Source organism: Podarcis gaigeae, assembly GCF_964106915.1.
Source record: "Podarcis gaigeae genome assembly, chromosome: 7".
Classification (NCBI taxonomy): domain Eukaryota; kingdom Metazoa; phylum Chordata; class Lepidosauria; order Squamata; family Lacertidae; genus Podarcis; species Podarcis gaigeae.
Genome location: NC_139683.1, coordinates 44,939,051 through 44,966,644, shown reverse-complemented (window position 1 = coordinate 44,966,644; position 27,594 = coordinate 44,939,051). Strand labels below are relative to the sequence as shown.

The window sequence follows — 27,594 nt, the reverse complement described above, 5'->3', positions numbered from 1 at the left end:
AAAGTGGGGTTTTATTTTAATTTCTGCAAAATACGGAAAACTGAATTTAAGATTGGAGAATGAGCAACTGAGAGAACTAAACCTGACAGATTCTTCCATCCTCACTGGGGAATAAATGCACTGACCTCAGTGAAATTTAATTCTTCTGAGTAAACACATTAGGACTGCACTGTAAAACAGAAACACCCAGACTTTTAAAAAAACTGGAGAAATGGCAGTCACAAAGTTCAGGACAGGCATGAGTAACGCCGATGTTGTTGGACTACAGCTCCCATCATCCATGACCATTGTCCATGTTGGGCTGCCATCAGCCCAAGCCACCAACACCCAACAATATCTAGAGGGCCACAGGTTCTCCACCCCTGGTTTAGGAGATTGACATTTGCAAGGATTCAGATCACTTACCACGACAATCCTGGTATTTTTCTAAAGAAATATACGTCTTAAACAATAACAAATTTAAACTAGAACTTGAGAGGCAGTAAGAGCCTGATTTCTGGGATCCTGTGTGATGTGAAGGGGAAAATAATTTGTTTATTTATGAGTCAAAATTAAGTTGCAAAAGGAGAGCAGGTTTGTTTGTATCTGGGACAAAAAGCACAGCCACGCTGTAATGTAATGGTAAACTGAATTTATTTCCTCTTGGAAAACCATTCCAGTAATCTCCAGGTTCAGACCGCAGAGTAAACATTAATAACAGTAACATACAGGTTAGTTCAACTGATTCAAAAATTTGGCCATGTGACGTCATTAAGGAAAAGTCTTGAACACTCAAAAGCTTCAAATGGTATCCAGGGGGAAAAAAAGTTTCTTTGACAATCTACATAACAACTATTGCATATATGGTAATGCTATCTGTCATATCGCAAGGCTTACAAATATATATACAGGCCATATTCAGCTGGGGGGTCAGTTTGGAGAGAATCGGTTCGTTTTTATTTATTTTTACTTTTGCAAGTATCTTCAACAATAAAAATACTCTTGAATTCATTTGCTTGTATACCAAAAGAGAAATTGTAGACATAAGCTGGAATGAAAGGAAAGCCAAATAGGGTTATAATGTATTAGTTTTTTTCTCCTGTTTCTTCCTTGAAAATAACATTTGTCTTAAGCCTTTTTTCCCTTTATACGTTATTCTTCTTTTAATCCTGCTTGAATAGGGCCCAAGTCCACTTGTCTTTATAAGACCATTTTAGTATCAGACAACATAATACATGTGCAACACTTTATATACAAGAAGTCTCTCCGGTGCTCAAAGGTTCAAACACATGAACATCCAACAGTTTTGATAATACAAGTTTTATGGTACAATACAATGTTTCTGAATAATATACATTAACAATGAAAGTCTCGTGCAAAGAGTTAAACATGTTCCCTTTTTTTTCTTGTCCCGCAAAGAATCGGTTCCTGAAGAACTGGGCCTTGCACTAACTGCTATGTTGGGTCATTGTATGATTCTGCAAGAAAAAAAGGAGATATGTGGTTATTGTACAGCCAAGGAAACAAAGCACGGCCACAAAAAGAACATATGGCTGCAATGCATGTCACTGTGTTAAGTGGCCTATTATAGACACTTTGATGTTGCTTTGTATAGGTACCTCAGGTTAAGTACTTAATTCGTTCCGGAGGCCCATTCTTAAGCTGAAACTGTTCTTAACCTGAAGCACCACTTTAGCTAATGGGGCCTCCCACTGCTGCCACATCACACGTGGATCTTATTCCGGAGGACGATTTCTGTTCTCATCCTGAAGCAAAGTTCTTAACCTGAGGTACTATTTCTGGGTTAGCAGAGTCGGTAACCTGAAGCGTATGTAACCCGAGGTACCACTGTATTGCACACTGGAATCATTTCTATAATTTTCATCTTATGTACTTCAAAGTACATTAGGTAAAAGTCCAAGACAGTACTTGCCTAAATGGACATTTGTGAATATGTTGGTTTCGGCCTATAATGTAGAAAACAACAACAGATGCAAATATCTGGGGGTGATTGCCAGTGAATGTGGCATGGCCCTTCCTTTTGTGAGAATGCTTAATATCTACGTAAGTATCTTTTCAGAAGGCCACTGATATGTTGCAGCTGAGCCTAGGACAAATCTCAGTATAATAGTTCTTTGTGTGGATGTCTCCCTAGGTATCTTTTCAAGAGGTCAGTAGTACGTGGCTAGTGAGTCTAAGGACAAAACGAAAGTTTGAGAAGAATCCTGAAGGAAGACAGAACCTACAGGTACTTAGTAGGGAATAAATCCCACTGAACTTTATGGGAGTAACTGTATGGGAATTGAAGGTGGGCCTTCAGTGTGTGGAAAGTGGTCTGCTTGCACAATAGGATTTCTCACCCACTCCTCCCTGCTGGCTCCCACAACTTGCTCTAGAGGGTTGGGGGGACCCCCAGAATAGATTTAGGGTATATGTGTGCAGCATGTGTGGGGGATAGTTTTACTGTGAGAGTGGATCTTATTCCCCATGTGCATATACCCAATGTATCATAAGGCTGAATTTCACCCATGTTTAGGACTGAGTTGCACAGTGTACTAGTCACTACAATACCTCAACAAGGGCTCTGCCTGCTGACTAACAATCTAAAAGGTTAAAAAGCACAAAAGCAAACCCAAGACCATTTGATTTCATGCATAGCATTTCCCACATCAGTCGACATGTATCAAAATGCTGTAAAACAATGACAGATAAGAAGATTTGCAAATAGTGGCTATTATGACCAATAACGTCTGTCTTTAAACTGAATATAACTAAGAGATTATTTTTCCTGATTTAGTGTGACAGAAATGTGCTCATTACGGTAATGTCTGAAATGTGTTGAAATCCATGTGACCAAGACAATACCAGAGTATGTGTTTCCATATGCCTGATGATATCCTATTAATCTGCTCACATCTTACATCGTTCGGTGCTCCCTACGATGCAGGTAGGTCCAGATGACTCAAACAATCGAGTTATAATCTTCTTAAAGGAAATGTGAGGAATAACCATGTTCAGTATCTGAAATACTTTAGTAGAATTTTCTCTGAAGCATAAATGTATAATGCTGTACTGAATGAATTTTCATGCTTGAACATGTTCTAGGTAAAACTGGATTATTGAGGGATGCAAAATTGAACAAAAACCTGAAACCTGCCCCTGCATTAGGCTTATTTCCCCACCACCCGCCTACCTGTTCAGACCCATTATATTGCCGATTCAGTGTATATTTAGGCCTTTTTTCTTTTTCACTGTATGATCCTGGCCAATCGGGAATCACAGGTCATGGCACCGTGGGGCCCATTAGATTTCACTACTTGACAATGTTAATGTTGGTAAATAACTTCCTTGCATTGCCCTCACTCTGAATGGGATAGAATGAGCTGATGGGAATGTACTGCCCAAGCAACGGGGCAGACTTTTGTTTGTTGCATTGCATTGATGGCAAAACTGAGCAGCAAGAGTCTCACCATAATGTAGGTTTATGTAGCCTTCAAAGTATATTAACAAGCTGGAACATGTGCAGAGGAGGGTGATCAAGGTGATAAAGGGTCTGGAAACAAAGGCTTATGGGCAATGCTTCCTCGTCATCCTGGAACAAAGTGACAGAACCACAGGGTTCTGTCCAGGGCCCCTTAATGTTCAGTGCTTTTATAAATGACTTGGATGCAGGAATTGAGGGGCTGCTCATGCAATTTGCAGGTGGCACCAAACGGGGAGTGGCTGCCAATGCCACATAAGATGGAATCAGTATTCAATATGTCCTTAACAGCTTGGAGATCGGGGCCCAAACTAACAAAATGAATTTCAATAGCGACACTTAGGCAAGAGGAACCTGCTGCACAAATATATGTTGGGCACCTGGCTTAACAGTAATGTATGTGAAAAGGATCTAGGGGTCTTAGTAGACCACAAGAAAGGAGATTCCCAATAAACGTCAGGAAGAAATTTCTGATGGTTAAGAGCTGTTCAACAGTGAACATACTACCATGAGAGGTAGTGGACTTTCCTTCCTTGGAGGTTTTTAAGCAGAGGTTGGATGGCCATGATGCTTTAGTTGAGATTCCTGCATTGCAGGGCATTGGACTGGTTGTCTGATCAGCACTCAAAAGGGGAAGGGGTGTGGCATAGGGGTCGATCATCTGCTTTGCATGCACAAGGTCCCAGGCTCAATCCCTGGCACCTCCCAGTCGGGCTGGGCACACCCCCTGTCTGAAATCCGGGGGGGGGGGGGGCTGCTGCCAGTCAGTGTAGACAATAGAGAGCAAAATGGGTTTATGGCCCGACTTGGTATAAGGCACCTTCCGATGTTCCAAATCACAATAATTTTTCCTTAAAAAAAAGAGCATGGAGGCATTAATGTGGAAGATATAAAAGAAACCATGGGATTACTCTCTGCTGAGCCCTGCTATGGTGCTCCATAGCCAATATGGCCTGCTGCACAACAAGATTCTCAAGAGAACATGGAGACAGAAACTCAGAGAGAAGCAACAGCGAGAAAAATTGCTAATTAAGCACAGACACAAACATGTACCTTGAGCAGCCTCCCTAAATACTTGAGACTACAAGGATGTGCAACCTCTTTGCATTTTTTTAGAGCATCAATGGACTAGAAAGAAATACCTGCCTAGGGAGAAAGGCTGTTTTTGAGTATAGTGCAGATATAACATTTATGAGACAAAAAGGTGAAAGATGGGAGGAAAGAGGTAAGGGAAGGAGAAAAATTCTTGAATCCCACAGAGAGCTACATTATATTCTGCCATAAACAAAACAAAAAAACAAAAAAGTTGTCTACTGGAGACACCATGTATAAGCGACTGAAAATTGCAACCATTAATCCCAGTTATGAACTGCTGGAGGTTTTGGTTTAAGGGTGTTTTTTTATATAAAGAAGGTTGTGTTTAAAAATTTAGGACAAAATTTTCCTCTATTATCCACCCAGCAGATCTGAGCTCTGATATCCTCCTCTTTCCATGTGCTCTGGACTCCCACTTCCATGACAATAGGAGCTAACACAAGTGGGGAAATCGAAAGATGGAGCTCCTGTTGACATGAACATGGGAGTTTTCAGTGCACAGGGAGAACCAATATTAGAGTTAAGAGCTTCTATGTAACTCTGAGAATGGAATTTGCCCTTTACAGGACATACAGTATATTTGAGGCAGATGCTTTTTAAAATTGATCTTCTGGAAAGCATGCAGTACTAAGTAATTTCCCCGAGTTCATTCTCCTTCCCATATTGCTACTCTATTATTATTGCCCATGTTGCCACTCTAAGGCACCCTGAGTGATGCGTGTGCATTAAAAGGGCAAAGCAAAAATTCTCATCTAAATAAAGATATAAAATTCAGCAAATTTTTGAAATCTCAATCCTATTACCTCAGTATTTATATATCTGCGTTGTATATTGCTGAGAAAGTTTGATACTGGGAGCTCTTTCACCTTTTTTGTAGATTTTGTCAGTTTGAACAAGAAAACTGGATTAGAATTTATTTTCTTTTCCAGGATCAGAATTGATGTCTTTTGTGCTTTGTCATTTGTCACACACACACACACACACACACACACACACACACACACAGAGTAATCTTGCTTTGCAAAAGCATGCTGTATGCAGAAATTGAGGTGCAATGATAAAAAAACACAATAATAGAAAGTTAGGGTTTTGTTTTTGTTTTTAATTATATCCTAACAACAAAAATGAAGCCAGAGAGTTTAAGGATCCTTGCATTCCACGGAACAATGTGATGTCAGTATGTCACATGCCAAAGATTCTAAAATGCCAAGTTTCCAAGGGCACTTGCTCTGTGATATCAGTGGAACTTAACATTCATATGATCATCTATTCAACCCTTTAGGTTTTAGAAACTCATGTTAAATCCACAATTGGCAGCTTGGTGCTTTAAACACTTGGGCTGTGTCCATTTCAGTGAACTTGGGAAACGGTCTTGTGTTTTGTCACTGAGTTCCACAGCTTTCACTGAACAGTGAAAAAAGCAGGGTCCCCCCCCCCCCCCGCAACTGTTTGAAGTCTCCTCTCCACCTTGTTGTATTTACCTGAACTAAATTCTTACAGAAAGCAATCTGAGAAAGAGAAACAGAGCGCTAGAAAAAATACTCTACCATGAAAAAAACTCCCCCTGATTCCAATACCCCATTAGAATCCCAAACGGGAAGTGCTGTTGCATTCAATTTAAATGAGACATTTCGAAACTGAATGAAATGAATGCAATTGTTTCTGAAAAGCAGATTACAAATAAAGAAATAGAAAGATTAAATGGGGACATTATTGTTCAACAGATGGTCTCAGAATCACAGCAGCATGTTTTTCTCTTTCCTTAATTCAAGAAAGTGAACACCAGTAATCAATCATCACTGATTAACTAATTATGGTATACTAACATTTTAAAATTGATGAGAAATCTACATTTAAAAACTAAGCCCCGTTCCTGCTTTCTCCCCCTTTTCTGTAAGCCCATGGCATTCCAATACAGTTTCAGGTTGTAAAACAGATTTCTACATTACTAACCTTTAAGCACCACTTTTTTAAAAACACACACACACACACACGCAGACCAAAAGCAATTGGTTTCCAACAGGCTGGATAATAAGTCTTTTGACCTGCATTCTTCTCTGACCCATTAAGGTCACCTCTGTGCTCGGGCATATAGCTGACTTAGGAAATGCCTCCAAGTCCTGCATTTCATCTCCTGCCCACTCAAAATAAAGCTTTCTTTAAATGTGTCTGTACAGGTCCCAAAAGACCAGGGAGGCATCCCTGTAGTGGGCAATGGAGGGACAGAAGCTTCTGCCTTTATTAATGAATGCAGACCATTATGAGTCTGGCTGGCTCCTGCGCTGTTCCCAGAAGCATATACTGTACGTGACTTAAAATGCTAGAATATTGACACAAAGCGAGCCAGGCAACCCTAAGGAAAATTACTCCTTGGATATAATGTAGGCTCGTAACAGCTATTAGAGTACAAAATAAAACCCTCCGGGATCAAACTGACATATACAGCATTCTACCTACTCCTCAAACATTAGAAGAATTTCTTTGTGAAGGCATTCTCAAGGACAGCATTAAACTGACTTTTGTAGCAATCTGCAACAGCTTTTTGGCTTACAGCTTTTAGTACTAAATCTCTAGTTTGAATCAATATAAGTACTATATCCTCCACATTAATCAATACATTTGGTTCAATACACATTCTATTAAATTATACTTTCTAATCAAGGTTTTCTGCTTCTCTCTCCCCCCCCCCCAATCTATTGCTCCCTTCTTCCTAACCTCTTACTGATAGCTTTCAGTTTGGCCTCGGAAAATGGCAGGATACTTGGCGGGGGTGGGAGAGATGGAGATGAAGCAAAAATGGGCAAACCCAGCATACCCCAATTACAAGCCCTAATGCCAAGTAGGTGTTTTGATTTCAATACGATTTCCAGAACTTCCAATCTTAGCTTTCAGGATTGATAAAACTGGACAAAGAAATGTTCAAGAACACAAAAAAGGAGATGCACCAAGCAAGGGGGCGGGGAAGGTTTCAATTTTCATGTTGGTTAAACAAAAAATGACTAAAGGAGAGGGGCAAAACTCAATAGTGAAGGCAAATGAGTAAAAAAAAAACCACAGTCAGAGAGGAATTCAGTTATCCATGACCTGGTAACGTTCAGCTCCCTTTGAAAAACCTCAGTTGGTTCAGAATATGCTAAGTGGAACTGGCTATGTGAGTGCTTTTATCTGGCTATGTGCGTGCTTTTATCTGGCTTTCCGGGCCCAATACAAAGTGTTTGACCTTCAAGTCTCCTCATGGCTTGCAACCATGTACCTGAAGGGCTCAGTCGGTAAAGCATGACACTCTTAATCTCAGGGTCATGGATTCTAGCCCCACATTGAGCTAAAGATTCCTGCATTGCATCTGGTCCCCCACTGCAGGACCAGATGGCCTTTGTGGTCCCTTCCAACTCTATGATTCCTGTTTAGGGAAGTTTTTAATGTGTGACATTTTAATATATTTTTAATCTTTGTTGGAAGCCACCCAGAGTGGCTGGGGAAACCCAGCCAGATGGGCGGGGTACAAATAAATTGTTGTTGTTGTTGTTGTTGTTGTTGTTGTTGTTATTGTTATATTCTATGACTGCTTCTTTTCACATGCATCTACCTACACCTTGAGAACATCAGCTGATGCCTTCTGTTGGGCGATCCATCAAGTGAGGGGCAAAGCGCCGCAGCTGTTGAAAGGGCCTCTTCAGTGGCGGCACCCTGCCTGAGGAAGTACTCCTCAGAAGGGTTCACCTGGTGTCTATTCTAATGTATTTTTGGTGCCAGGCAGATGTATTTTTATTTCCCCAGGACTTTTAAATCTTTTAATGCCTGCTGTTAGCTCTTAAATCTATTTTTAGTACTGATGTTTTATTCTCTGACCTGTTCTTGATTGTAACTTCAGGTTGTTTTAGCGCTTCATCACATTTTATTGAATAAATCCATTTTATTGTTGTAGCTTTTAATTTTTTTTTACTTTGTTAGCTGCCCTGGGAATGTATATTATAGGGTGATCTGCAAAAGTGAAAAATAAAATAAAAACAGAAGAGAAGCAAATGGGAAATGCTCACCTTCCATGGTGAATATCAGCTAGATGGAGAAGAGTGGTAGACAAGTTCGCTTTGGCTAAAAAGCTCTACAAAGCTGACACTAGTTTTTGGGACCTGCTTGGGGTGGTATTGGGGGCTTAGGATCCTTTGAAATCATGGCCTCACCTCAAATACCCCAGAAACACCTCATTTCAGCTCCCACCAGTGGTGGCACATTGCTGGCAGGGGATCTACACACATGGAGCTTTCTGTGAGCACACCACACCATATTACCGTACTGTGTCCCTGGCAGAAGTGCCATTCTACCAATGACCCTCCGACTCCATCAGCCAAGTAGTACATATGCTGCTCCCTAAAGCTTGTCGGTCAACTGAATGCCAACTTCAAGACTGCAGCATAAGACAACTTTACAAAACCGGAGAGAGGGGAAGAATCTTGGTTATGAATGGCCATTATATATCATATCACAAAACTGATTGAATAAAAGTCAATCAGTTTTGTGATATGATATATAATTGGAGGTTGCTCCTCCAAGGTGCCTGGATATGAGATTACCTGAGAACCTTAAGTAAGCCTCTCTGAGCTCCTCATAAGATCAGTGGGGCATAGGTAGAATTAAACAAATATTTGGAGAAGAGGATCTTGGTTCTAAGGAGTGCCAGTGAGATATTTAGATTTGTGAGATAGATGTTACGACGTAAAAGGGGCCAGTATAGAGCTTTAATCTATATAGGACAAAGTTTTCAGTCATGGAACTACAGTGTGTCAAGGCATCAAGCTACATTGCTAAAGAATCTAGTGGAAACGTAGCCTTATAAAGAAGAGCAGTTTAATGCCAGAGCATGAAATGCTCTGGCATTCTGTGGGCAATGCCTTCCATTTATTTGTATGTTTTTTCTCTGTAAAAGAAACTCTGCACTTTTATGTTTTTGGATTGGAACAGAGATTTCTCTCTCCCCCCACCCCTAGTTTACAATGAACCTGAAAAGAAACTGCTGAATTTTCTTTTGGCATTTAACACTGTTCTACACAACACTCTCTGGACAGCACTATATCACTATCACAGAGAAAGGTGAGAGAGCATAGCAAAAGTCAAGGCGAGAAACGGAAAGAAAATGAGGGCAGAAACCAACTTTTTCTTCCTCTATCTTTCAGATTTATTTTTTGGAGAATAATTAACTGGAATCTTCAAAATTAATTGGTCTTTACTAATCTCTTCTCAGTATTCGTAACTGGAAGGAAGGGAGTGCTTTTGGTTCACTCATCCCAAGCTAGACTCTGTCACTAGCAAAAGACTGTGTCAACTGTGATAAAAATCAACACCATTACATATTTAAAGACCTGCAAGTAGGTTTGGACTGAACATAGTTTTGTTACCTTTAATACTTCTGTGTAAGGGAGGAGCTCCTGCAGTGAGTAGGAGCTTTTTTGCTCTGATGTTGCCATGCCTACCTGCCTTCCCAATTCCCAGCAAGGGAGCAAAGAGAGGGTAAGTGGACAACAGCAGCATTGTGAAAGCAAAGAATTTGCCACTCAAGAGTACCAGAGCTATACTTGAGCTCTGGCATATACAATCGTTTATGCCTAGGTCTCTAGCCCGATCTATTCATACAGCTGAATGAGGCAGTCAGGTGGACTGCATTGCTTCAAGACTAGAGTTGAAGACATCATTTTTGAACACTTCCCTCCATTAAAAATTTCCTGCAAACAGTAAAATCAACACAGCAGGAAAAGGCTGGGTTAGAAACTCTCTTTCTGATTAAAAGAACAATAACAGCAGGATTTTCTATAGTTTTTAAAACATAGGTGAACTTTCGAAAGTTCTCACATTGGCAGTAGCAAAGTCCATTCAGCTGTCTCAATATTCTGCTAACTGTAGAGGCCCAACCTTGGATTTATTCACAGAGCCTAGGACTTGCAGATCAGAAGGTCGACGGTTCGAATCCCCGTGACGGGGTGAGCTCCCGTTGCTCGGTCCCTGCTCCTGCCCACCTAGCAGTTCGAAAGCACCTCAAAGTGCAAATAGATAAATAGGTACCGCTCCGGCAGGAAGGTATACAGCGTTTCCATGCACTGCTCTGGTTCACTAGAAGCGGCTTAGTCATGCTGGCCACACAACCCGGAAGCTGTATGCCGGCTCCCTTGGCCAATAAAGCGAGATGAGCGCCGCAACCCCAGAGTCGTCCGCGACTGGACCTAATGGTCAGGGGTCTCTTTACTTTTACCTTATACTGGCCACATTAGCCCTATTGGGGCATGGTGCTCATGTGTAAAGGCTACACATTACATGGAGATGGCTGTGCTAAGCTCTGTCTCCACTCTGCTGTGTCTGTCACACTTCAGAAGTTGAAGGTTGAAGTCTGAAGCAAAGAACCTCCTATTCATTGAGGTGGCACTGTGTGCCTTCTTCCCCATCACAATCACACTCCCTTCAGTCTTCGACTGTATGGAAGAGGTGCAATTTACATGCCGCTCTGCCCAACCAAGGCACAGGCAGGCGGGAGGGTGACTCACCCATGCTGAACAATATGCAGCCCCAGGCTGTCCACAAGCTGGGGAAGGTCTCGCGATGGAAAAGTCTGATAAATGTGCATAGGCCATCTACATGTGCTGGAACACTGAGTGTGATAGCAGGGCATGGCTAACATATACAGCACTGTTGTCTCTTTCTAGGGAACCTAACCCAAATCAAGTGGAAACTAATGCCTGAACAAGGCTTACGATTTGTGGGAAATCATACAGCTTGTCCAGTTCGGACAACAAGTCCAACATGGTTGGACTGTGATGTCTGAATTGGGTCCACATGGAAAGTTTTATCCTAAAATGAGTCACGGCTCTGATGGGCACAGGACACTTTCTAACCTTGATAGAACACAGCCTTGGTAAAATTAAGAAGTTGCAAGCTGGCAAGCTAGACAGTGCTCTCTTGCTCAAACTTCTTGCACACATGTTGCTTTGTTAGGCACAAAGTGCCTATGTTAAGCCCGGCCAGTTTGGAAAGAAAACAGAAGCCCGAGGAGGATATCACCACATTTCTATGCCACAGCAGTTCCAGTACAGGAGAGCAACAAGAGACAGAAGGCTTCAATAGGCGAGACCATCTAATCAAATATTCAGGGATTAAGTCAGTGCATTATGGACAGATGTGTTCATGTGCCAGTTGTTTCTCTGCTTTAATTTTTTTTTTTGCCTTGTAATGTTTAATTTATCATGCTGGTGCTTTTTAAACTAGAACATCTGTAAACAAGCTTAAGTATGACCTCTCTCATTTTATATCCATGCACTGTGCTCCTTCTTCGTGCCTTAATTGTAGATACCTTCAAGACAAATCAATCTACAGCAGGGAAAGAATGAAAAAGCAAAGGAACCTGACAAGCTGTAAGGTGTTTCTCTTTTACGGCATATGCATTCCCTGCTTGCTCAGTTTTGACTCGGGGAACACAACCCATGGTATGCGCATACTACTTCTTTATAGGTCAAAGCCAATTAAACAAATTACTACTAAATATTTAACAGCTCTGTTTAGTAATTAGCGGCAAATAATGGCAGCTTAAATTGATAATCACGCAGATGTTTTTAAAACTAAGCCAGCTATAAAGTTATTTGTATCTACTTAACAAGCTTTGTGCCTTATATCTGGCAATAAATAGTTAATTTCTAAGAATTCAATTCACCAAACTTCCATTTTTTTCCATTTAAAGAAAGGATAACATCTAGTTAACAGGATCAGCACATTCTCTTAACTAAGCCATTGCTAGCGTCTCCTGTTATATCTTCTGTAATTTTCAATTATAGTCAACAGGACAGCTAGATTGTTGCATTCATCTTACTATGCCTTACATACACCCTCCTGTTAAATTCCACCTACCCACCATCCATTAGCACTTGGATTTCTTGCAAATTACCCAGCCCTTCATTTCCTCCCATCAATCCCTCTGTACTGATATCTCTGCCATCTCTGAACAGTAGAAGCAAGTGAGCCAAGACAATGCAAGGAAGAGAGAACCCTCTCATTGTGTTCCTGCAGAGAAAGTGGTTTCATAATGTCACAGACACTATGAAATAATTGGTTGGAAATAATTATGAGGCTGCAGAAGGCAAATCTGTCTGGTCAGGCTTCTGACATTCCCAAGTGATAGATATTGTCAGAAGCAAGCCAGGAGTGAACCATACTGTGCAAGTTGGAGTTAACTCTTTATGAGCAAAAACATGATTAGCACAGACTTGGCAGAGTATCAGACCTAACAAGCACAGCAACTCATCTCCGGTAGGTCTTTCTCCCCATGAAGCAGTTGCTGAGATTGAAGCTCCCACCTCCTCACAGCTGCCTAAGTCTCCTCCTCTCCAGGGTTTCCCCCAAGCAATCAGAGACTGCGCCTCCGTGCCTGCCTTTGCTTCTCCCACTTCATGTCTCTTCTGTGAGATTGGGGGTGGGGCTTGTCACAGCAAGAGGGAGAGACACCCTTGACTCTTCACCAGCCTGACTCATTTCTGCCTCTTCGTGGCTCTCATCCAAGCTTTCTGCTTCCACTTCTGCCTCTGATTCTGGACAGCTCTCTGCTACAGACTCTACAAGCTCACTAAGCCTTGTTACCTCTTCAGCTTCTGACATCTCTTCTTCCCCATCTTCTCCCTGTGGCCACTCATCATTGTCCCACCATCACTCCCTAGGGTCTGAGCCTTCTTCCCTTGGTGGTTCCCCATCTGGTTTCTCCCATCATTCCTCTGCGACCAACCAGTCTATATCTCCAATCAGCCTCAACCAATTTGGCCAATAGTCAGGAATGAGGGGAGTGGTCGTCTAAAATATTTGGAGGGCACCAGGTTGGAGAAAGCTGTTCTAAACAATGGTCCATCTATTTATAAATACAAATGATGAGACATTTACATTTTTTCCCTGAAGGTCAAGAATTCAGGATGCACTGTAAAAAACCACAAACTTCCAAAACACAAACACAGAAGAGAAAAATTGGAATGAGTTTTCTGTGACATGTTATAAAAGACAATAACATTTTATGTCCTTATTGTGGATCTTGGCTGTAAACTTGTAGTGTCCTCATTCTCTGCTGCCTTGCCCCTGGTGTAATCACTTACACTTGTGCAAAGTGAGTGGAAAATGCTACCAAAGCAGAGTACTGGAGTTTTATAGCTACTCTGTTCAACGGTGGCTGACTGCTCCAGGGGCAAAAGTAATAGAAAATTGTGCACGGAAATTTTCTGATTTTTTTGTGGAAACCGCTATTTCCATATCCCCTCCACAGTTATCAGTCAGCATCTTTCTTCCTCTTGAGAGTTGTTCCAGTCTCCTAAAAATAATTGATATCTCTGGCGTATGGAAGCTTATGTTCAGAATGTCCAAGACTCTCATTGCTACAACACCAGAGCAGTTCACAATCTATAGTGTTTCCAGCTTTACAATGCACTCTGCTATTACAATGTTATCGCTTCATAGAAGGAAATAGTGCAGAAATGCAGTTTCCTACATAAAGTATCCACTGACTCAGACTGATATGATAGTTCAGGAGTTAATCAGTTATGGACGATCAGGACAATTGCTCCCCACAATATTAAAGTATAGTGCTGTAAGTCAAGGCCTGATTACAGAGCATATTGCCATAAATTCATTAAATAGCATTAGTTTCCCTCATACGCAAAGGTGCATTGTCTAGAATAGAAAGTTGCTTAAAGGGGAAAGTAACTGGAAGATGGAAGAAAACAGATGGTGGAAATAGGAGATGTGCTTGAAATGAAAGTGCTTCAAAAGCTGACTACAAATACACCCACATTAATGAGTGTTTATACTCATTAGTCCCTTTCTCCACCTCTTTCTCTGCACTTCCTGTTTCACATGCATTCATTAGTGACCTCTTCTCTTGTCCTTTGGGCAGGTGTTCCTCTCTTCCACTCGCTTCCATCTTAAGATGCTGAGAACAGGTGGCCATTAGTTGTTTGCATTATAAATCGAAATATTGCATGGTTTTCTACTACTTTTTAGACCCCCTGAAATTAATGGACGTAACTTAATCCTTCTCCTTAATTTCAATGGGTCTATTCTGTGTAAAACCCATCTGATTACCACCTACTTATGTTGAATGTCTGTCCCTGTTTCTTTCTTCTATCCCATGTTGCTGCAATTACCTTTAAATAAGGAAAACCTTGGCTCAAAGTGAAAAGAACTCTGTATAAGGCTAGCTGCACCATGTCTGTGTGGCAATATGTCCCTTCACCTGTCCCACCACATGTTGCAAAAAAAACAACACCCCAGATCTGTCTTGTGGAGCTCTGATGGAACAACTGTACTATATATCTCATGTTCCTATGTAACATGCAATCAAAGCTACTGCATTAGATGAGGCAGGAACACTTCCATCTAATTAAAGCAACTCTTTAAAGTGAAACATTGTCTTGATCCTAGAATAAAGGCAGAATCTTGTCTATCAGAAGGCGATTCATCATCCTACCGCACGCTTACACCATTTGAAAAAGCAAGCTATAAACAAGCAGACACAGTAATGCTGCTACGCATAAAGGGGCAGCCAACAGGAGGCCTCCTTTCTAATCAGTACTCAAAGGAATCTGTCATAGTGTAGTGGCACTTACTCTAATTTAAAGCTCTTATGGTTACTTTACCTTTGCAAAATGTATAAACTAATAACTTTGCTAAACTGCCTTGGCATTCAAAATATATAAACAACAAAAGCACAACAGCAAAGGCTTGAGCTTAAAAGGCAGGAGAGAGAGAGCAGCTTCGCCCAGAATCTGCTCTTGCCAGCATGGAAAGAAAACATGGGATTCGGGGTTGTGTTATGCTTGAAGTTCCCACAGTTCAAAAACATCTCCACGACAGAACCTCCATGTCAGCAAGATCTCTGCTGTCATACCATCACGTGCCAACTCTTATTGCTGCTGCAATTTCTGTTTCGCTTCTTGAAAAACTACCTGTAGCTCAGTTATCAAGTCATATTTGCCATACAGAATGTACCAAAGAGAAGCTGAATTCTAACATTTCCCATAATGCAGACATGTTTGTGCTGCTTGCTGTCCGCTGTAACATTTGCTTGTAACTTCATGAGTCCGGCATATTTATTATGTACAGCAGCCATTCTCAAATGTCAGCATGCACAATACGTTTGCTAAAATGTGAAATGGCATATACCTATGTTCCATGTTTGTATGCTTGTCTACATTTGCCTTTTTATCCTGAACCACTCTGGCAGGGTAGCTTTATTTATTTAGGCATTTATGCCTCACCCTTCTGAGGCAAATGCACTACCCAGGGTGGCTTACAACATTTTTTTTTAAAAAAAGAAATCATAAAACATGAAAAGAAAATCAAGAAATGTTATAGTACAGAGTGCATAGGATTGCAGCCTGAAAGCCACCTTTCAGTATTTGTCATCCAATGGCATGAAAGTAATGTCAGAAGCCCTAGGCCACATGGAGAGAATGCCCACTGAAACTTCTTCCTCATACACACCAGGGTCACCCCTTCTGGAAACTGGGGTGTATGTGGTTGGGAGAGGTACCACTAGAAAACTGAGAAGGTGCAATAGGTGGCATTTTAGAAAAACAGTAATCTTTCTCTTGGGAGGTGACTCACCAAACATCCTTCTCCTTCCCAGGGAAAGGAAAACATAGCAAGGGTTCCCGAGTAAGCACTCTTGTCATATCACCTACCAGCAAGACTAGTCCCTTCCCTTGTCTCACGCCAACTTGAATGTTTGCAATCCTTACAAACTAGTGCAATGCTGCCAAGGTAATTCAAACGATTCACTAGCAACTTGACTGTCTCAGATCAAACTAGTTTTACACCATGCATGGAGGGTGGGTGGATGGGTGGGTGGGTGTTGCTGGGCAAAAAGGACTGAGGGGACTTCTTGCCTGAAAGGACAACAGCTACCAGGGGTTAACAGGACTACAAATTCATCAAAGGCTTGACTTCCATCTATACATGCAATCCCGCTTCCCCCTTCTCTAGCACCCTAATGCAAACCTAATTAAATTTGCCATTGGATTTAATCCATTTTTGTACTACTTCATAATAACCTAAACAAGGATTACATTTATTCTACTGCTTTGACTGATTGTGGGGAGGTGGTAGGGGAAAGACTGAAGGCAGGAGGCTAAAGTCCAAACTGTATGGGACATTTTTATCTGGAGAGGCTGGGGAATAGTCCGGTGGCCCCCGTGTGGAATATGCTCCCAGTCTGGATCAGAACCCTGTGCTAGTTTTTATGAGGGATGAAAATGGGCCCCTCCTAGCTGTTTATTGTCCATGAAAGTGCTATTTACTTCCTGTGGCTTGGCCATGACTTACTGGAAGTGGTCTTGCAGTAGATAAGATAAAAGAGGGGAGGCCAGAGAGCAGCTGTACATAGACTTGAAATAGGGAAGGAGGCCAGTGGATGCAAGAGAGAAGGCTGCCTATGTTCAATGGTGCTGTGGCAAGTGATGAGGCAACATCCTGAACAATATTGTACAAAGGGGTAGCAGATTTCATTACACTCCCCTCTCAGCTCATTATGGAAAGTCTTGCCCACCCCTAGGCCACATATTCAGGGGAAGTAGGTCAGCTTATACTAGATCAAAACTAACAACCATTTAAAAGCTGCTCTGTATAGTGTCTTATTTTAGACAAAACAAGTTTGTACTGAGTATGAGAAGACTGCATTGCATTCATCTGCGAATGTGATATTCTACTTTTCATGCTATTGTAAAGCAGTTAAAATTCAAAAAAATTACACCTTCCCACATAAATAGAGCAAAATGAAAACTGACTTTAAGCATAAAATCAGTTGCATATGTATATACCGAGCAGCAGAAAAGTTTGCCATCTCTTTGTAGACAAGACTACTTTGTAGACATTTTTTTTTTTTTTTGGAAAATCAAAGCATTTGCTCTGTTAAAAACCATTTTAGGGCAATAGTGTGAGTTACAATGCTGTTTGTAGCAGAACGCACATCACTTTATGCTGACCTGACAGTACATTCCTTCAAACCCACTTTGGGAACATAATAAAAAAGCCAAATTTGCAAGACTGTACAAAACTTTTGCTGTTAGTAACGTATATATCACACAAATTACAGCAGGCTGCGCATTCATAATGTTTTGTACTGATCCTAGTAAGTCAGCCTTTATTTTGAAATGTAAAGCCAGCAAAGTAAATCGGTGAGAATTATTTTCCTCAGAAAACATAATTAATTCTACTGATAGGTTATAATTCAAGGAAGAAGAAAATGATTCTGCATGTGTGAGGGGAAATGACACAGAAACACAAAATGCCATTTTCATCCGATTCCATTCATAGTGGGATCCTATTCATCACACAGCATTTAGCCCATACAGGAATATTTTCCTGCAGGTATGGTGTAAATCTAGTTCCTTGGTAACTGACAACTGAAGTCACACAGTTTTGAAAGGCTGAACCTCCAAACTGGGCTAAATCTCAGTGATTTGTCCTCATTTAATTTTTCTTCATCTGTATCTGCATTTGCCCCATTTTTGTTTAAACATTATTAGATCTTAAGCAATTCAACATTTTTAAAAATATTATTTCACCTGTCAAGAAACAATCCAGGCATGTCATACCCCTTTGGCTTTTTGTTCTTGTTTACTGGGCATGGTGTTTGTTGAACTCGCCTCCAGATCATTCTATACCAGGTGTACAGTTAGAGGAAAAGTCACTCTTCTATCTCAAAACACTTGTGTGATCTGAAGCCTAGTGCCTTGTCAGTCCTGTTCCTTCCCTCTGAAGGCCCTGCTTTGGGGCGGCTGGGGGGTCGATTTAGAAATGAGACGATCTTTCTACACGGCTTCAGAAAAGAGAGTCTGATCTGACTAGTTGATCTCCACACTCTAGGACAGAGCATTAATTTTGCACAGGGTGACGAGGCATACCAAAAGCAGTGCATGAGGCTCATACAGTGGGTGACTACAATTGCTTGGGAATTTTTATTTCCAGAGGGAAGCTAGGTAGCAAAATATCTGGGACTGACCCTGGATGCTCAGACCTGGACCCTGGTGCATTTCCAGCTACTCTGGTGCACAGATAGTAAATTTAAGAACAGTGCCCTGAGTTTATGTTAGAGGTCATGGTCTTGTTGCATTTTGACCCAGGTTAATTCATTCTTCAGAGGCTATAAAACAGAATCTTGAATGGACACCACTTCTCTCCCTCACCCCCCCACTCCCACCCCCAATTTTGGCCCCTGTAGCTTTCTTAAAACAGAGTGAGTGGGGTGCCCCCCCCCCCTGTAATTTGTAGTTTGGCCCTCGGAGTCAGTGACAGAGTAAGAATTAGGAGGAAGTTCCAGGCGTTCTGTCTAGCGTTAAATCCACACACTGCCTCTCAATGAATACATTGAAGTAATCCTCGGAATTCCATCTGTACACTGCTTCCCCACACAAAATAGATTACTACTTGTCATCTTTCATAATCTCCCCTACTTGTTTTACCTTCTTCCACCCTCTCTCTCCAACTATACATATTATAAATGGTTGAAAGGTTACGTAGTACTTGTTTTCTCATTGCTGTGATGAGAGCGAGCGAGAGCGAGAGCGAGAGCGAGAGAGAGAGAGAGAGAGAGAGAGAGAGAGACTGTGTTTTGTAAGCATTCCTATGAAGCATCCTCTCTGTGTGTGCATGTGCTGGAAGACAAGCCCAATGAAACGAAGGGAGGGAGATGCTGAACAACACTGCACAAAGTTGCCGACTGTTCGGCTACAAGCCAGAAAATGAATCCAATTTTTCATTCTGTCATTATAAATATTTCAGTGCAAATGGTACTGATTTTCTGCAACTGTGGTTAAGCAGAGGGCCTCTGAGTGAATATTTTTTTTAAAAAAAAATAAAACAGAAAGGGAAAAAAATAGTGAAAAATAAAAAGAGGAATACAGGGAAAAGAAATTAGCGTAGGCAACCAATTAATTCCTTCCCTTAAATGTACAAGACTCTGGGAGAAATTGTACAATGATGTAGCACATGACTCAAAGAAGAATGGGAAAAAAAACATTTACCCTGCTCTTCTTCTGACAGTTTCTCATAAAATATCTGCAGTCCATCTATCTTTTAGTACTCCAGGCTCCTCTGGAGAGCAGAAAATAGTAGTTTAAAGCTCACTTCTGTGCCAGTCTGCAGGAGATTGCTTTCCACAGGACCCCTGCTGATGGAGGCCTAGGGGAAGAGGCCCAGGAGTTATTCAATCAGCCCAAGACTCTGGGGCGGCTGGGGGTCCTTTGAGGGCTGATTATAAAGCTGCCCTCCTGTTGCCTGCCTCAGAACAGAACGAAATGAGCAGCCTCTTGCTGAGCAGATTCTGCAAGAAGGAATTTCACCTGTCATGGAGTTTGTCAGAATTTCAGGATTTATCTTGGTGCAAAATTAATAAAATACCAAGAAGGATTTCAACCTGACTACTCAGCCATGTCATCTCAAAGTGATCTTTCACCTAAGAAAACCTAGACACTGAGCTTCTCAAGTCATTTTTGCCCTACTTTATTATTTTTTTTAAAAAAACACCGTTGAACTTTTGTATGATGCTTCACTCACCATACGGTGCTTTTAAAGATAATAAGAAAAAAGCTCAAACTTTTTATATAGAGCTATACTTGCGCTAACTCCAATCAATGCCTGCAGTTTGATATACGGTGTCCATGTAATAGATAGAATGGGAGAAGGGAAGTCATGCTGTAGTTTCCAGACTTTCTCTCTCACTCTGTGTGTGTAACCAAGCTGGAAGATCTCCTGAAAACTTCCCCTTTGCTTAATCAATTTTACTCATGTTCTGAAATGGCAGAATAGCAAAAGGGAAGGTGGAAAAGCTTGCTGCTTCTTAAAGAAAACACATCCCACCTAGCACTGGCTGAGTGCTCCAGTGACCCGGGGGACTGCCCAACTGAGAACATTAGCATGATTTTATTTTGAAAAGCCCTTCCTCAGAGGAAAACAAGGAGTTAAAAAAATGGCATGGGCCATGTTGGAGAGGTTTATCACCAGTGACATCATACACACTATCCAATGGACGCTGAGATTCCTGCATGGCCATTTATACACACAGTGCTCCAAATGTCCTAGGAAGCTAGGGGGTGGAAATCAATGTTTTGCGGTCTGAGTGCTAGCAAAATGAACCATTCCCAAAACAGAAAATCTTCCTTAAGGGAAGGTATTTCGATCCTGTGCAACAAATTCTTGGTTTTCTATCTTTTATGCTATAAAACAAGGCAGAGAGTATGTAAAGACACTTCCAGTGGTGAGAAAAGAGAACTTCATCATAGTTACACAGCCTACCAATGTTCTGGGAGAAAGCCTAGGTAGTTGCTAATGTTGAACATTCACCTGACATTTGTGGATACTAAATCTCAGTGAAAAAAAAGCTCTGAAAGATTATAAACACGAACAAACACAAAAGGTCATTTTTGCAATTCACAACACACTGAGCCTCTTATGATATCACATCTGTTAAAGTTATTCACAGGCAACTGAGGTCTAGATTTGATTTATGTTCTAAAGTTGTGTTAACAACAAACTGCATCGACACACACTGTGAAATCCATAAATATATTATTGTTGCATTGCTACTATCTGTATATCTATATCTTTCCATCTTATTTGTAGTCATAGAACCCAGGGCAGCAGCAAGGGGTCATGGTAATAAGAGTGCCATCCTAAATCTCTGTGGTCCAATTCTGACCCTCCTATTGTGTACTCCAGGCTCTTGTCACAGCTCAGTTCTCTTCAGACAGCCCTTTCACCCAATAAAAAAATCTTCATATGGGGTCTATTTTAGAAACGACACTGTTTGCTTATATTTTCTGGTCATGTGATTTCCATGCCTTGGGAAACATGGAGGCAATTAACTCTCTGACTCTGAGAGGGCTGCCTCAGTTCAGAGAGGAAATAAGCATGAGGAAAGCGAAAAATAGTTGCAGGCACAAATTAGGCAATGGGTGGGTAAATACTGTTCAGTTTGCTACATTTCAGGCAAATGTGGGATGCAAATGCTTCAAGAAATAAAAGGTCAGTGTGCCAACAAATCAGCAGAAGATCCAGAAAACTGACAAAAGCCATTTAGTTCATCACTTTTCCCATACAGAAATTCCATCAGGAAAGCAAAGCAAATTAGAGACTCCAAAGTCCTTTAAAAAGAGCCAGACACCCATCAGTATAGTGTTTTCAAAAACGGGGCCTATAATAAATCTCTCTTCTGGCTCTTTTCCATTTAGACGACAATTTAACATTAATACACACCATCAAGCCACTTCTACCAGGCAGAAGTACTTTGACAGTTTTAACACCAAGAGATCTCGCGGCAAAGAGAGCTGGCGAAGGCACGCAAGTGAATGCACAGATGGTGGGAGGGGACGCAGGGTGCTCTCAGCAGGCTACAGTAGAGATGCATTAACTCCACAGAGGGATAAGGACTTCCCACCAGTACAGTCATGAATTATAACTGAGCATGGGAGCGAGTTCTTACTGCCTGTCGCACAGCAAATATAGTGTTCCATTTTCCTGCACAATCACCTTTCACCTTGACAAACTCAAAGCAAAGCAAAATGCACTGCTAATATTTAATGGTACAGCATTTCTCTACATGGTATGGTATATATCTGCAGGAAGACACGCACAGACAGAGCGAGAAACTACCATTCAAAGACTGATATGCACCCTATGTTTTGCTGATGTGTTTAGTAGAATAAATACATTACAAAACTAGGAAAGCAGCAGGGGGTGGGAGGAGCTGCCTTTTGAAGCTGTACATTGAAGTATCATGTGAAGATGATATTTTGTGCCCTCAGGGCCAGTGCAAGATATTTTTCTTCCTGAGGGTGGAGCAGCAAACATTGTCTCTCCCTCACTCTTGCCAAGTACCCTCTGTGAACCGTCCTGAGACCTCCAGATATAGGGCGGTTTATAAATTCAACAACAACAACAACTCTAAAGTTCAAATTGTTTTGGCTTCTGAAGCAGAAAACGCCACAAACACTTCTGTCGCTCCTTTGAGGAAAAATACAGTGACAATTAACTAAACAGCTAATAGTTTTCTCCCCTTTCATGACACTCAATATCAGCTACCTGGGGCAACTGTCTCACTCTGCCTAATGGAAGAGCCGGCCTAAATTTTTCATGTAGCAGAAATAAATTACCTGTATGCACCACCCAGAGAAGATCCAGAGGTAAATGCAAGTTACTTAGGAAAATACTTTCAAATATGCAGAGGGATCTACAGTAAAAAGCCATGGCTTGATCAAAAGCTAACTCACAAAACAAATTCTAAATAAAACCTGAAACCCTATCTTAAGACAAGCCTTACGTAGCTAGCCCTGTTGCCCTTCTATACTGACGGGACAGTGGACACTGTTAAAGAAAAACATATAACACAGAACCAGTGCTGAATCCCATTGTCATGCTAAACTATGCCAATGGACAGGGCACCATGCCACTATGGAGACCTCGCTGAAGTGGAACGATTATTAAGCAGCGCCACATTGTGGAAAGTGTGCCCAACCCTCAGCTCTGAGTTGGACTATTTTAAAAGCCAACACAAATCAACAATGACAGGAAGGCATTAAACCATGTAAACCACGTGAAACTTGACCAGCAGGGCGAGCAAGACTCTGCCATGTATACTAAACTAAAATTTGATTCTTTTAAAGAAGAAAGCCAGGACTTAAATTTAACTCATATGTAAATGATCAAGGCTGCTATTCTATCTCCTCTTACCAGGAGGTAAGTCTCACTGAGCTCAACGGGGCTTTCTTTTATGTAGACTTGTACAGGATTGCACCGTAAGTATGGAATTTAGCAGAAGAGAGGAAAGGCAATGGTCAGGAATCAGCTGTGTCACAGAGTCCTTTGTTTGAGTTATTTTACACGTTAATCAGTCTTAAAGCAGCAAATAAAATGCTCTGAGAATAAAGTCACGCCAAGCCTACTTCTTTATAGAATTTCTGGTACATGCGCCTCCATAAAATACTTGCCATGCTGTTACAAAATGATTGTATTTACATTTTTTTAAAAAAAGATTCTGTACATCTCATCCCAAGAGAGAGTCATCCACTGCCAAATTGTATTGCCCTCAGTGCAGTCATCAATGGAAAGGATTTGTTGTTGTAGGCAGTTTAAGAATTCCACCACTTTTAAAGGGGGCGTTTATCCTGCCTTTCACTTTCGTTTAAAGCTTCAGTGTTCCCTGTTCTAAATGACAGCACCGCAAGCACTGCTTTTAAGCGCGATTCATCTTGCCTACCACATCTCAGGTTTTTACACAGAGCACCACTCTCTCTCCAACAATGGAGTCTTACTCCTTCATAGCTCCAGGGCAGAGACTGTTACTAGCTGTAGACTTGCCGCCAAATATCACAATAAAGGATACAAATGCGAATTCCTCTTAAAATACAGGTTTGGCTCTGGAAAATATCTTGCTCTAGCATACCCTGTCAATAGCAAACAATAGATCTTTCAAGATACACAGCAGCCTTTCTGTGTCTGAAACAGTCATATAAAACAATGCATCAACAGCATCCCCACCCTGTTTAGATTAAGGGTTGATTATGATTAGATTCAGATTTATGCTTCTCCTATTCTAAGCCTCATGTTTTCTGTTTACTCTTGGTTTGCTAATGATGCTTCATAATCCTTATAAAACACATACCCAAAGAAGGCTGCCTTGGCAAAATATTTGATGGTATAGGAAAACTGTCACTAATAATTATCCCCATTTTACAGACAGAAAGCAGAAGCGGAGTTTGTCATGACAGCAGCAATTCCAGACTGGGGATTTATGGATACATCATGCTGCCATTTACTGCAGGAAGCACCTTGCTATGATTTCATCTGCTGGTGTCCAGGCGACTGCAGTTTTTCCTGGCTAAGAGGTGAAATCTCTATCTCCACAGTAAGGACAGGACAGCAAGGCACCTCTTTCAGCAGTAGGTCAAAATGCCCCTGGGAGCACTTCACAACAGAATGAACATCCTGCTTCTTCTGACTCATATCATAGATGAAAAGGGGGGGAAAGGACACAAAGAGAATGAAAGAAGTCACAAAAATCTCTTAACATAAAGAAACTGTAGAATACAGTGGTACTTCAGGTTAAAAACTTAATTCATTCTGAAGGTCCGTTCTTAACTTGAAACTATTCTTAACCTGAGGTACTACTTTAGCTAATAGGGCCTCCCACTGCCGCCACACGATTTCCATTCTCATCCTGAAGCAAAGTTCTTAACCCGAGGTACTATTTCTGGGTTAGCTGAGTCTGTAACCTGAAGTGTCTGTGACCTGAAGTACCACTGTAGACCGATCAAAACAATGAAAAGAAAAACTGAATCAGTTTTTCAAAGGCGGGGAGCCCAAATAAATGTCATAGGTGGCTTGGTCAAGCTATTCTCCTATCTATAATATAAACTGATGAATTGCCACCCCCTTGGTCCAGAGCAAGCCATTTTGCTTTCTGAGCAAGATGGGGCCGGCTTCTGCTGTACCCCTCAGCACCAGAGGCCTCTACCTACTGTAGACTAGTGGTAGCTAATGGAAAGTCTTCCAGATGCTTGCGGACTACAACTCCCACCACCCCCAGGCAGCACAACCAATGGTAAGGGATGATGGGAGTTGTAGTCCAACAACATCTGGAGGGCACCATGTTGGCTGTTCCTGCTACAGACACTGCAGATGAACCAAATAACAGGGCTTTGTCAAAATATCCAGCCAGTAGTTGCTGGCAACAGGAGCTCCAGCGGCAGGGCAGTCACTAGCAAAAGGTGCCCATTTTCTGAAGGGCTCGTGGTGGTGGCTTCCAGAGGGGGCAGCAGGGAGCTTCTTCCGATGCCCCTTTCAAGCTGCTGCCTTAGACAAGTGGCTCAGTGTACCTCATGTATTTACCAAACTGCAGAGGCATCAGAAATAGATGCTGGAGTTACCCAGGAAGGATGCACTGCTGCTACAGCAGCAGCGGTATCCTCAGTGGCCTCTGACCGCTGCTGAAGATATTGAGCGCTCGCTTTCCCATAGGACAACAGGAACACCACCACAACACTGGCTTCTGATGTTAATAGTGAATGTTATTCCCCAGGTTTGGTGTTCTTTAGTCTGGGAGCAAAAATGGAGAACGTATTACGCCTAGAGAACAGTTGTGTGTAGACTGCAAGACTATCGATTCTGCCTCAACCTGCTTCCCTCATGGAGCAACCAAAGAGGAACCAGAGCTGGGGTCTAATGATACAATGGTGCTGTTCATAGTCAGCACCATAAATCCAACTGACAGCTTCTAGCCAGCACCACTGCTCCTGCCACCGTGCCCATAAAAATGCAATTCTTGGGGACCTTTAGCTTTTTTTACACATGCAAACCAGCACCAAACAAACCTTTTGAATGTCTGCCTCTGTTGCTGACAATCCAGTCGAGAGATGGTGAACAAGTTCCAAAGTTGCCAGGACACAGCCCTCTGCCCCATAAAAAAAAGACATCTTGTTGGGCTGCTGCCTGACACAGCACTACCATTGCTTTTGAGCTCCAGTGACACATTATTTTCTGCTTGCTGAAATGTACGTGCTGTTGAACGGGTTCTGTTTAGCTTATTGGAGATAACAGAGAGTGGCAGGAGGTGTCAAGTCTACATTCTCCCTGATAGTGATAGCTTTGGCTATCTTTCCAGCATTCCAAGTCCTAAGCACCTAAGAACTCATGAAGGACAAAGCCAAAAAAGTTACTGAGACCCATTCAAGCCCAACCTTTAAACAGTGTCACTAGAGCAAAACCAACTTGGGGAATGAAAACTCAAATATAAAAGAGACAATTTGCAGTGTTAACTTTCCACTTCTAAAACACAGGAAATTTTGTTTCATCAGACCCTTCTGATATGTGGAACACAAAGCTTTCTTTCCAGCACGTGCTTGGATCATCTAGAGATTTGCAGCAGTACTTTGGGAGGTAATAAGTTTCAACATGCAGTTTCTGAATGGGGAAATCTTAAGGGAGGACAATGGAGCCAGGGCTGGTGGGAGAGGAGAAGGGAGGGTGAACTAGTCATGAGGCTCTTTAATACAGTAATCATGGGTGCTTCAAAAGTCACCCTGATGACAGTCCCAGAAATGGCCATCTGTTGTCAACTATGAGTCAGATGAAGGGTAATCTAAGGTCAGTTCTTGGTCTCTAACAGCAGGAAAATGAAAGGGAGGAAAAAGCTGTAGAATAAAGAGATGGTGATTCACACTTAGCGTAGGAAAACTACTTACTAATATAGGTTGCATTAGCAGGAAGCTTAATGGTGGTCAAACATAACTGAGCTGTTGGAGGATATATACAAATACAAATGGAAAGCTTAACTCTACCCAGCTAATATTGTTTTGCTATGCATATTTAGCCTACTCCCAAGTCTAAAGGCTGTGTTCAGAAGATTTTTGTTCCAAATTAATTAGTCCAGAATAAATACTGCACCCTCAAACAACATTTTCAAAATCATCCAATTAAGATTAGTTTCCTTTAATCACCCTTCTGTTCATATTATAAGGGTTTTTAAAGAATTACAAAAAGGGTGAACTGATGACTCTTCCAGCAGATACTTACAGAAGCATTTCAATCAGAATCTTTCATCTTAGATTAAACAAATTAGAGTATTTTTCACCATGCTATCTGTTTAGTGCTTTTTCAAGAGTTGAGTGAAAAAGGCTCATCAGCTTAATCAGTCTGTGGTGAACAAAAGCATGGTTAACATTTGTTAAGGGGTTAATTAATTTGTAATATATGAATGCTCGTTCACAGGAAAAGGTATATGTTTATACAGTGAAGAGCCAATCCAATGCTGGTACTGAGTGGTCTGAATTATTTTCTAAGTTAGTCTGCAATCTGGAAACGTCTGGATTGAAGACATTGCTGGCCCTGTAGAAAGGCTCTGATCATACAAGGCAAGGCCCAGGAATGTCTTTGGTCTTGTGTGCTGAACAGAATTCTGAACCAAACCCAGATATTAGTCTGGCCCAATTCAAATCCTGAAGCATAAGCAAACCATGCCAGAGGGCTCTCTGAGGAAT

The 27,594-nt window shown here is 41.5% G+C and overlaps 1 protein-coding gene across 22 annotated transcripts in view; it reads right to left on the bottom strand.

The window, feature by feature from the left end:
• Window positions 1-616: 616 nt before the first annotated feature.
• The window catches only part of ZNF521 (zinc finger protein 521), a 297,889-nt gene continuing 270,911 nt past the window's right edge, over window positions 617-27,594 (bottom strand). For all 22 annotated transcript variants that reach the window (XM_083748212.1, XM_083748213.1, XM_083748201.1 and 19 more), the window contains one exon: window positions 617-1,457. In XM_083748212.1, the coding sequence (XP_083604338.1) occupies window positions 1,428-1,457 (30 nt within the window). In that variant the 3' untranslated portion in view covers window positions 617-1,427. The remainder of the gene's footprint in view (window positions 1,458-27,594) is intronic.